The sequence below is a fragment of the Martes martes genome (assembly GCF_963455335.1).
Source record: "Martes martes genome assembly, chromosome: 7".
Lineage (NCBI taxonomy): Eukaryota > Metazoa > Chordata > Mammalia > Carnivora > Mustelidae > Martes > Martes martes.
In genome coordinates, this window is record NC_137894.1 from 38503230 (window position 1) to 38515352 (window position 12123).

At 43.1% G+C, this 12123-nt stretch overlaps 1 protein-coding gene across 4 annotated transcripts in view; it reads left to right on the plus strand.

Annotated features, from left to right (window-relative positions):
* The window catches only part of CGNL1 (cingulin like 1), a 154592-nt gene that overhangs the window by 53554 nt on the left and 88915 nt on the right, over positions 1 to 12123 (plus strand). For 2 of the 4 annotated variants that reach the window (XM_080807427.1, XM_080807425.1), the window contains exons 2-4: positions 7090 to 8688; positions 9442 to 9536; positions 11357 to 11462. In XM_080807427.1, coding sequence (XP_080663553.1) covers positions 7105 to 8688; positions 9442 to 9536; positions 11357 to 11462 — 1785 coding nt within the window. In that variant the 5' untranslated portion in view covers positions 7090 to 7104. The remainder of the gene's footprint in view (positions 1 to 7089; positions 8689 to 9441; positions 9537 to 11356; positions 11463 to 12123) is intronic. The other 2 variants (XM_080807426.1, XM_080807428.1) reach the window with 2 other exon arrangements.

A 12123-nucleotide genomic window follows, 5' to 3' on the forward strand; every position in this document is an offset into this window, starting at 1 on the left:
ATTTATCCATTTGAAGAGATCACAAGCAGGCAGAGAGGCAGGCAGAGAGAGAGGAGGAAGCAGGCTCCCTGCTGAGCAGAGAGCCCGATGTGGGTCTCGATCCCAGGACCCTGGGATCATGACCCAAGTCGAAGGCAGAGGTTTTCACCCACTGAGCCACCCAGGCACCCCTCGTCATTCTCATTTAAGATGTTGCTTGTCCTTCTCATCTTATTCAAACCATACTGAACTCTGTAGGTTAGTCAGCAACTCTCCCTTCATTTTCAAACCTCAGAGTTTATTTTTGAAGTGGTTTTCCCGGGGAGTTTTCCAAAGTCTTGACTGTGTGAAGACATTTCCTTCGAAACCTTAAAAGTTTGTCCAGTTTCCTATGTTTGTACTATAGAACCGGTAGGTAGATAGGAAAGAAGAAAAGAAAGAATGTAAAGCTTAGTTTGGGTAAGATTGCCTCTTTCTGTCGTGTTTGGGAATAAGCACATTTATTTATTTATTTTTAAAGATTTTATTAATTTATTTGACAGAGAGAAAGATTACAAGTAGGCACAGCAGCAGGAAGAGGGAGAGGGAGAAGTAGGTTCTCCGCTGAGCAGGGAGCCCCATGCAGGGCTCGATCCCGGGACCCTGAGATCATGACCTGAGCTGAAGGCAGATGCTTAACCCACTCAGCAACCCAGGTGACCCGGGAATAAGTACATTTAAAAACTAGTAAGCATTTTGCTAATCTTTGGCTTTTCTTAGTCTGATTTCTCACTTTTACCTAGTTGAAGTTCCTAGTTGAAGTGCTCTTTTAAATGACTTGTATGATAAAACAGGAGTTACTCATTCCAAGCAGACATCCACAGAATCCCTTTCCCATGCCAGGGGGCTTGCTGGGTGATTGGGCCAGCCTGGCCTGGCTCGTGGGGACTGTCAGCCTCAGGAGGGAGGGCAAGCCGTGGTGGAGACGTTTCCGAATGCCTAACTCTGTTTCCACGGTAGCTGGCAGGGCCTTTGGAGGGGCTGGTGAATCGGCTTCCAGGTTTTGGGGGTGCCATGGGGAATTAGAGCAATGAGGTGGCGATGTGTGACCCAGCATTGACTAATCTCTGTGCCCAGCTGATAAAATGTGATGTCCCAGAGAGAGGAACTGTTTCTGTCTGGCATATGTTCATAGTTCTTCCGAGTGCTAAGCTCTTTGTTCTTACTCAGAAACACACTCACTGATCTCGCTAACTAAAGCAATTATCATCATTTAATGGTCTTTTCCGAAAGCATTATTTCCACTCCAAAACACCACTTTTATTTGCCAAGTGCCACAATGTTACTTCCTGGCAATTGGTCTGCATTTATTGCCAAATTATGTAAGTCCTTGGTTGGGCTTCGTCCCCAGCTGAGCAAGTGTGTTCTGCGGAGAGCATTAGGATTGTGGCGGGGCCTGGTGTCTGAAAATGAACAGCTGTCCTTGAATTCATTCATTAATTCAGTGTTTACACTGTGCTCGGGAAGGAAATCCACATTTGTTTAAAACACCAGTGCCCAGCCGGGAAATGTCATTCCGTGAAAATATTGGACTGAGGTTTGTTGTCAAGGAAATGTAAATTGTGGACATTTCATGAAATTCAAATATGCGGATTAATTTGCTAACAGGGAGCTAAGATTATAATAAACCAAGGTGGCCTTATTCAAAGATTGAAATGTAATTAGTGTTGACTGTAGTAGCAACAGCTAATGAAAGGGGCTGTAAAACCCTAGAAAAGAATTTTATTAATAAATGTTAGGAGGAGTATTTTCATAGAAAACTCAGAGTCAGCACAGAAGAGATTATTGGTGAGTAAAATGTGACCCCATTTAGCAAATATCATAAACAAAACATTGCAGTGAACACATTTGTTTGCTCAGAAACTCTTTTGTCGAAAAAAGTATTTGTTATAAACTTTAATGAGTGCAAACGCTTGTAAAGATCCGGAATAACACGGGCTAGTGTTGCTCGCGCACAGGACTGGGGCACACCCAGGCATTCTGGTCTTGGCCTCTGTGCATTGCTTCCGTAGTCTAAGACACACTTGCTGTTGTTGTCCTAGTTTTGAAGTATTTTGTAAGTGTTATTAGCCTTGTCAAGCTAGATCAGTTTACAGGCAGGGGATGTATCCCCTTTTCCGAATCCCACTGGGAAGATAGTAAAGGCACAAGAGTGTTTCAAGCTACGAAGACAAGGAATGGCAGACCTCGTGGAGGAGAGCTAGCTCACCAGTGGAGGAGAGGCCATTGAGTTGGTGGTGGTGGAGAGACGAGGTGGCTTCCCTGCAGAGCCGCTGGGAGGCTCAGAGATGGAAGGCGTCCGTTGCCCTAGGAGGTGGGGATGAGGGCCTGAAACATTTCACTAGGGAATTATGTGAGTGCCTTGAACAGCCAGCTCACTAGGGCTCTCTCTACACCCTGGTATCGAGACCTCCATCTGCCCCTGCTCCCCCTCCCCACCCCGATGAGCAGGCTGGAGGTCTGTTCCCTGGAGAAACTGAACTGGAGAGATCTTGGAAGCAGATAGGGATGGCTGAAAACAGGGGGGTTGAATGAGAGCTGGGACCTCCATGCTCTTCCCCTGTCCTGTCCCATAAAACCAGCAGCCAAGCTCGTGCAGCCCCAGATTCTTTCCTTGAGAAATCAAACCAGTCCAGAAAAAAAGGCCCCAGATACAGAAATATGCGTGTTCCTCATTGGAAATCTTGGTACACCCCATTCCTTGAAGCTCACCAGCTAATAACTCCTCTTCACACTTGCAGAGGCTCCAATCTGCTTTTAGGACTGTAGTGTTCAATAGGATTGGACGGCCAAGGATCTGAGTCCTCTTAGGAAAGACTTCAACAGGAAAGAAAGGACCAAAACAAACCAGCAAAGAGAAACCTTACAGAAAATGGACCTATTGCAGAAAGCGGGAAAAAAAAATATTTTCTTTTGAAAAAAATTATAGTATCTTCAGAGAGAGAGAGAGAAGCTATTTCATGTCTAAAATGAGAATAGCATTTAGAATACAACAGAACCAATTAGAGAACAAGAAGGAGATAATGGGGATTACAAATTGAATTTTAGAAGAAGTTGAGGATGTGACTCTCAGAAAAGGAAAACTAAAAAGACAGAGTTGAGAAGTAGTTGAGGAAAAAAAATACTCAATGTGAAAGATGCAACATTACTAATATCTTAGATGCAAAAACCAAAAGCAAAATAAAATAGTTCTCTGAACATTATCACAGAAATAACACCAGAACATTTCATCGAACTAATGACATGAATTTCCAAATTGGAGAAGTATATTAAGTGCCCATTTTAAAAAAGATTTTATTTATTTATTTGAGATACAATGAGAGTGAGAGAGAAAAAGCACAAGCAATCAGAGGGAGAAGCAGGCTCTCCACTGAGCAGGGAGCCTGATGTGGGGCTCGATCCCAGGACTCAGATCATGACCTGAGCTGAAGGCAGACGCTCAGCTGACTTAGCCACCCAGGCACCCCAAGTGCTCATGTTTTATAAAACCCTCACTCATGGAGCCCCTGGGTGGCTCAGTCATTAAGTGTCTGCCTTCGGTTCAGGTCATGATCCCAAGGTCCTGGGATCGAGCCTCCCATCGGGCTCCCTGCTCAATGGGAAACCTGCTTCTCTCTCTCCTACCCCTGCTGTGTTCCTTATCTCACTATTGCTGTCAAATAAACAAATAAAATCTTAAAAAAAAGACACAAAAAACCCTCACTAAGATACATCAGGTGAAATTTCAACCACAGTAGGGACAAAGAAAAGGTTCTAAAAGCTGTCAGAGAAAAGTACACAGGGCACACACAGAGGAAAGGCTGTCCTAATAGAAGAATTCTTAATGGCATCCCTGGAAGGTACAAGATAACAAAGTAATACTTTAAAAAATCAGAGGGAAAATTATTTCTAACCTGGATTCTAAATCCAGTTAGACTATCCATCATCAAACTAAGCATAGAATAAAGACATTTTTCAAAACACCAAGGACTCAAAAAGTTTACTCCCTTGGACCTCTTAAAAAGCTACCAGAAGTGAACTCCCCCAGACCAACTGGATAAATTAAGAAAGAAGAAATTTTGGACACAGTATAGCACAGAGGGAAGAGAGCAATGTAAGACCCTAATAAAAGGTGCAAGGATGGAAAGCTGCAGAAGGGAGGGCGCCAGGGGAAAAGATCACCAAATTATCTGATGTTTTGGTTATTTTGAAATTGGTACTGGTAAGCATCTAACGTGATGTCGCTGACAAAAGGATTTAAGGATAGGTAGGCGTATTGGGAAGAAGACAAGTGAGACTAGCAATCAGATATTAACCCTAGAAAAGTTGAAGTTTTGTAAAGAAGGATGGCCATAACCTACAGGGTAGCTGTTTAGTGAATAAATATTTATATAATACTTATTTATTATTTTGGTTGATTATTAATATGTAATCATAATATAAATATAGTTAATATTATTGAGAAGTTAACAGAATGAGAAATTTGCACGTATGGTATGTCATCGCCCATATGTAAAACTGGTGAGTTAGGCAATTGAATTTAGGCATGTTACTGAGCAACATGGAGGTGAGTACTAGAGAAACAGCTAAAATTTGCACTTGGTTTCCTCTGGGGAATGTGATCGGATGGGAAAGGGAAGCTGGAGAATCCAAGTTTTCATTACATCTTGTTTAATGTTGATTAAAAATGAAATTGCCTAATACTGTCAGGATAAGCCTGAAAATAAAAGTAGGCGTCATGAAATCATTGGGGTCAGTGAGTTAAAAATGGATTTGCAGATGAATGTCCTTCTCTAAGTTGTTCCCCTTTGTAAACCTGGAGGTGATGATGTCTAATATGTTTTATATTTAGAAGAATAATCATGAAACAGAAGAGACAGCACTAGGCCGGTAAGAGACAGATATATCCAGGCAGACTCAAGACAAATTGGAAAGACAAAGTAAGTCAGGATGTACTGTAGCTGAATAAAAAATTGGTAAAGTTATATGGATATATTTTGAATTCCATACCTTAAAAAAAGAGACTATACCCATTACCCAGTAAATGTTGACAAATATTATCCATACATTTGCCCACAAAGGAAGCCTCAATACATTTAAAAAGGAAGGAATAGTAGAAACTTAATTTTTTTACTACAGTGCATGTAGAAATTCACAACATACAGAAATAAGGACCCTCCAAGCCAAAACAACACAATAGCAGACGTACTGGATATGAAAAATCTTATTCAAAAACAACTCATGGATCAAAGAAGAAATCAAATCCACAGACTGAAGCTACTTAGGAAATAATGATAAAAACGTTACTGTGGTAGAAATTACTGGCTTCCTTCCCAGTGTCAACAGGACACTGATTTTGTTGAGAGTATCAGTGACCAGCTAAACATCCCTGTTTCTCAATCTGTCCTCGTAGTTGTGGGTGGCCATATGATTAAGTTCTCACCAATGAGATAGAAATAAAATAATATTGGTGGGTTGGGCTTCCAGGAAAGCTCCTTAAAAAGGTTGATTCATCTGACCTAATGAACTTTTGACGTATGTGATGCTGGGTTAGCCATTTTGTAATCCTAAGGTGTCTAATACATGCTAAAAGTAGATAAATGGAAAAGATGAAAGGATATTCCTCAGAAATATCCACCATCATCCATTCTGGCCTTGGACTTCCTGCCTCTGGGGAAAAAAAATTCCTAACTCTAGAGTTGCTAAGTTGGGTCTCTTTGTTAGTAGGAACCAATGCAATTCCTAACTGACACAGTCAGATATCACAACTCATAGGATGTAATTAAATAATAAAAATAAATGAATGAAGCATGCAAGTCAAGAAGTTGGAAACCAAACAACAAAGTAAAATAAAGGAGAGCAGAAGGGAATAATAAAGATGAAGCTAGAATTCAATAAGAAAATTAACAGGGAAATGATTGAGAAATCTTGAGAACTACTCTTTAGGGGAATAATTATTTTTTAAAATATATATAAAGAGATACACATTTTACTTGCCCAGTCAAAAATTAGGTGAAGAAAGCACAAAGAAATGTAACTGGATAATGAGAAATTATAAAGGAGATGAAATGATTTATAATTTGTAAAATTCTCTGCAAATAAACTTGAAAATGTGGATCAGATAGATGATTTTCTTGGAAAATGTGCTACCAGGCTCACTCCAGAATAGAAAGAAACCTGAAAAAGGCCCCTAGCGGTGAAAGAAATGAGACAGCTGTTATGTGTGACCTGTTGCTACTGCTCTTTCTTCTTGGGGCTTCTTTCCTGTCGGAGTTCTCCAAGGCGGGGTGGAAGTGAATTTCTGGTGGGAGGCCCCAGGGTGTGGGGTGGGCTGGGCGTCCTGCCTGGTGATCTGTGTTCGGTCTTTGATGGTGGTGGCCATGCCCCAGAGAGGTGATAGCACTGATCCTTGGCATTAGGACACATCCCTAAGTGAGGTACCTCAAGTCTTCAGTTTTTGGTAACCTTTTTCAGATCCTTGTGTTACTAGAACCTTTTTGGTAAGAAAAAAATGATAAAAAATTATTTTTAATCATTTGCTCTCATTGTCAGTCTCAGGAACAAAGTAAAATAATGTTCTGAACATTATATCCAAATAAATAGAAAGATTTCAAAGCAAGATTGTGTATGAAAAAGGTAGAAAGCGCTATTCCAACAGGAAGGAGACAAGAGAAAGTGGTGACCATCAGAATGCCTTCAGTCTTAATCGTTTCATGGAAAAGTACCTTGTTCTCAAATGCTAGTAACTGGAACATCCTATTGGTTAAAAATAAATAGCATAAGGTGTGAGGAAACCAACTAAGGGAAAAAAACAAAGCAACCAGAATGGCCTGTCAGCCAGAAACAGAATAAGGTGGTTATGCCAAAGGTGTTGTCCGTCTTCCCCGCAGAGGCCAGGGTTCAAGCCCGGTGTTGACAACTCCATGGTCATGGAGGGCATCCAGAAAGGCCTGTTTGGATGAGCATTTGGTTCCGAAGTGTCCTTGCTGGTTAAAGTGTTGGGTTTTCTTTGAACTTTCCCCTCATCATCTTCATTTAAACAGGTGTAATTCTAACCTAATGTCTTCTTTTTACCCCGTCTTTCCCTGGTAGCAGGAGCGGTGAACCATGGAGCTGTATTTCGGTGAATATCAACATGTGCAGCAAGAATATGGCGTCCACCTGAGACTCGCAAGTGATGATGGCAAAAAGTCACGGAATTCCCAACACTCGAAGGCAGGCTCCTATGGTGTCAGTATCCGGGTACAGGGAATTGATGGCCACCCCTACATAGTCCTGAATAACACAGAGCGGTGTATGGCAGGCACACCTTTTCCTGAAAATGGGCCACCATTCCCATCTCCGGTGATAAGTAACCTGCCCCTGCATTCCAGCAACGGGTCTGTGCTGGAGGAGACCAGTGCCGAGGAATTGCAGCTCCCAGAAAATCCTTACGCCCAACCCAGCCCAGTGAGAAACCTGAAACAGTCCTCTCTCTTTGAGGGAAAGAATGGGGTTCTAGAATGCAAAGAGGGGCCAGTGAAGCCATCCCACATGTTGAACTTTCAGAGGCATCCCGAGCTTTTGCAGCCCTATGACCCTGAAAAGAATGACTTGAACCTAAAAAACCCCCAGCCTCCTGAGAGTAATTGGCTAAACACTCTAACAGAAGAAGGTTCCAACAATAAGAAGGCTTGGACTCGCTTCCCGAAACCTAGTAGTTCTCAGCCTACCGGCCCTCCTTTGGAAGATGTGGGCAAATCTAATGTGACGGCCATTCGTTTGTGCAGCTCTGTGGTCATCGATGACCCCAAGAAGCAGACCTCAGTGTGCGTAAATGTTCAGAGCTGCACCAAGGAGGGGCTGGTGGAGGAGGCCCTGTCCCCTAGTGGGAGGTCCCTAACAGCCCACAGCCCACACACCCATCCCGAGACCAAGAAGGCCAGGCCGGACGTGCTTCCCTTCCGGCGGCAGGATTCGGCGGGGCCTGTCCTGGATGGAGCTCGGTCCCGGAGGTCCTCTTCCTCATCGGCAACTCCCACTTCGGCCAACTCTCTGTACCGATTTTTACTTGATGACCAGGAATGTGCCATCCATGCTGACAATGTGAATCGTCATGAAAACAGACGCTATATCCCCTTCTTGCCAGGAACTGGGCGGGATATTGATACAGGATCAATTCCTGGTGTGGACCAACTGATTGAAAAGTTTGACCAGAAACCTGGGCTCCAGAAGAGAGGAAGGTCTGGGAAGCGAAACAGAATCAACCCGGAAGACAGGAAGCGGTCCAGAAGCGTGGATAGTGCCTTTCCTTTTGGTCTCCAGGGGAACGCCGAGTACCTAAACGAATTTAGCCGGAACCTGGGCAAGTCCAGCGAACACCTTCTCCGCCCGTCTCAGGTGTGCCCGCAGAGGTCACTGGCTCAGGAGCACCGGGGGAGACAGAGCGTGGGCCGGGCCTTCGCGAGGCTGCAGGGGGCCCACCTCAGGCCTCCCCAGCAGAGCAAAGATGGGAAAGTTCCAGAAGACAAAGGTGGTCAGGAGAGTACAAACACACTCACATCTTCCCTCCCAGCACAGAATAAAAAGGAGGAGGAAATCAAAACAGCCACAGCGAAGCTGATGTTACAGAATCGGCCACCAGCAACCTCACCCGACTCTGGCGCCAAGAAGATTTCTGTGAAGGCATTTACTTCCACCTCCAATACTCAGGTAATGCCCGTGGGCCTTTCCTTCCTTGCTGCAGGAGGCTACAGGAACGCAGACCCTCACTAACGGCATATCCGATTTGTTTCAGTTTTCTCCTACAGAGTTTTCAAGCTACTGCCAATTGTATGGTTTTCCAGGTTAACTCAGGTACAGCTAGAATCCCGTCGTGGACTTTTCTGTCAAGGAACTTGTCAGACACTCTCTGCTTGGTTTTTCCTGTTTGTGTCTGTGTGGCATCTGCAGGTGTGCAGAATTTGTTTCCACACAGAGGTTCAGTGCTTAGGTTTGTGTAGATATATTGATTTTTCTCCTGACGTTGAGTGACTGGGTTAATATCTGGCCTGAGAAATTAGGTTAATTTTAATTTAGGTCACTCCTAAAGGGACGGAATTGACTTAAGTGGTATATTTCGTGTTTTGGTAGTACCAATAAAAAATAATGATAGTGGTAAAAATGATGATAAGGTTGGTAAGTGTCAGGCACTGTTTATTTGTTATAGATTCTAGGATTGCCCCAACCCTATGAAGGTAGGTACTATTAATCTGTCATTTACAGGTGAGAAAATTGAGGTGAGGCGAGGTTAAGTAACTCACCCAAGGTTATAGAGCTCCTGAGTGGTGGAGCCATTGTCATGAGGATCCTTACCTGAGGAACTGTTTTTGGAAAGTAGGAATGTGTTTGGAAGTTTCTGCTTCAGGGTTTTGCCTTCTTCTGGAAACTTCATCCTGTGGTCTAATAACAGGCTTTATATTGCAGGCCACTCCGGATCTGTTGAAAGGCCAGCAAGAGCTCACTCAACAAACCAATGAGGAGACGGCCAAGCAGATACTTTACAATTACCTCAAAGAGGGGTCAGTGATTTTCCTTAAAGGAGCAAAGTCTCATCCTTGCTGGGGGTTGGGGGTCTTAATTTCTTTTTCTGAGACCTTCCGCTTTGCCCTCCCTTCCTGCACTGTGTGAACTGTTTGAGGCTTAGGAGTCAGTGGCTGGAGTTTGTATAACAGTATTTGAGTCTTGGGTGTGGGTATGAAGAGCAGGGGGAAAATGAGTTTATATATATAATTTATTATTTTTTAAGTAATTTCTACATCCATTGTGGGACTTGAACTCACAACTTCAGGATCAAGAGTTATGTGCTCTTCCAACTGGGCCAGCCAGGGACCCCTGTTTTTCAAATGACTCTCTATTGTTTAAAAAGAAGTTCAAAGATGGGAAGAATGTCTCCTCCTCAGTTTTGACTGACTCTGCCACCTTGAGTTTGTCATGCATACAGTAGTCATCAATCGCCCCTTATTAGTAGTGATAGATAAAACCACCTCTTCCCCTCCCGGGAGTTGACATTGGCCAGGAGCTCCTGCTTCCTTGATTTTTAAAGCATGTATGAGTCATTTAAAAGCACTGCTTTTCACATACTTATCTTGGAGGTTGAGTTTGAGTAATCTGGTTTTCAGTCCTTGCTTAGATATTAGGTCAGGAATTTGCAGTTTCTGTTTCCATTGTCTCATCAGATAGGATTAAAAAGGGAAAGAAAAGCTTTACAACCCGATGTGACTGCAAGTCACTTGGCAAGTACTCGTTGGTATCCAAACTTCACATTTTTCCATCGTACCTTACAATTATCGAGCTGACAAAATAGGTTCAGAATATAAGAGAGGGGCTCTTTTTGGCATGGGGGTGGGGATGGGGACTAGCCGAAGAGATTCTTCTAGCCAAGAACTAGCTGTTGGTGTCTCTCTGTGAAGGGTTTTACCACGATAAGATTCAGGGAGAAGAGCTTTCGATTTTTAGAATTCTTTCTCTAAATTCTTATATATATTTTTTAGCTCATGATTTATTGAGAGACTGGTGAGACAGACGTCAACAGGAGGTGACTATTTGAGGGAAGTTATTTAAAAATTTTTTCCTCATTGCCAGGAATGTGTGATAGAAGGTGTGGTCGAAGTTAATAAAACTGTCTGGGGCTCCTGGGTGGCTCAGTCGGTGAAGCATCTGACTTTGGCTCAGGTCATGATCTCGGGGTCCTCGGATCAAGCTCTGTGTGAGGCCCCCTGCTCAGCAAAGAGTCTGCCTCTCTCTCTCTCTCTCTTGCTTGTAAATAAATGAAATCTTTAAAAAACAAACAAACAAAACTCTCTCTCTGATCATTATCTGTGAACGTGTAGATGAAGCTCTGGTGTTGACAGTCTCAGCTGGGGCGATTTATTTTTTTAAACACAGGCTAAAAAGCCAGTTAAGGTCACTGTAGATCATTCTTAGCATAAGATTTACAAGTAAAGTGTGGCTGTGGGTTGTGTGTGAGAGAGACACCCACACAGAAGAAATTCCTTGCTGGGATGAATATAAGTCATTTGAGTCCAACAACAACAAATTACTAAATTTTCACTGTATGTTTTCTCCAGGCTCAGAATGTGGGTGCCTCTCTTTTACATTTCCTCTTGGAAATGGGAACCCTCGTCCCAGAATGAGTGTTAACACAGAACAGCTTATTTGGAGAGAAATACATCATCCATCCTGCTCTCCTCACACTGGCTTTGTCTGTAGCCTTAATTAATTCATACCTTTTGCCATTGATCTTCTTAAACGGGTCTGTTGTTTGTATGTCATGGCACTTCAGGTATCCCGAGACCCATGGTCATACCCCTCACTGTTTTTTCTGCTCCCTCTTTCCCAGAAGCACTGATAATGACGACACGACTAAACGGAAAGTCAACCTGGTCTTTGAGAAAATCCAGACTTTGAAGTCTCGAGCAGCAGGGAGCACACAAGGAAATAATCAAGTAAATTGGAGTTCTGTATTCTGCAGAGGGCATTTAACGTGGAATTTGGCAAACAAATTGCTGTTCCTTCAGCCTGTACATTTGGTTATTGCAGTAAGTGGGAAGTTACCCCAGTAGTGAGCAGGACCTAAAACGGGAGATCCGCGTCGTAAATATTATGGTGCACCTGCCTTTTTTTCAGAAAAGTTTTTAAGAGATTTTATTTAAGAGATTTATTTAAGAGATTTATTTGAAAAATATGTAACCTGTAGCAAGATGAAACAGAAAGGTGATGAAATTTAGAAAGAGAAAATAAGAACAGGAAGGACAAACTGAAATCAGGGACGGAGAACCCTAACGTAATCCAAGGTCCCGAAGGAAGAAGGTAAGTGTGAACTGGACCCAAGCTCCAGAACGTCAGAGAATGAGGACCAGAGACTGGTAAAGCCAGCAAGCTTGGGTGGAAGAGAAAGGAAGGAGTGGAGTGGGGCCAAATTCTTTTTTTTAAAAAACTGCCCGTTCCATTCATTGTCCTGAATCCAGTTGGCACGTGGAGATTTTGTTGTTGTTGAAGGAGTCATCTCATGTTTGATGAACACTGGCTACGTGCCCCACACACCTTGTACCCTGAAAGGAAGCAAGCTTTGATAGGGATGACTAGAAGCTGGCTCCTCAGTCCTGC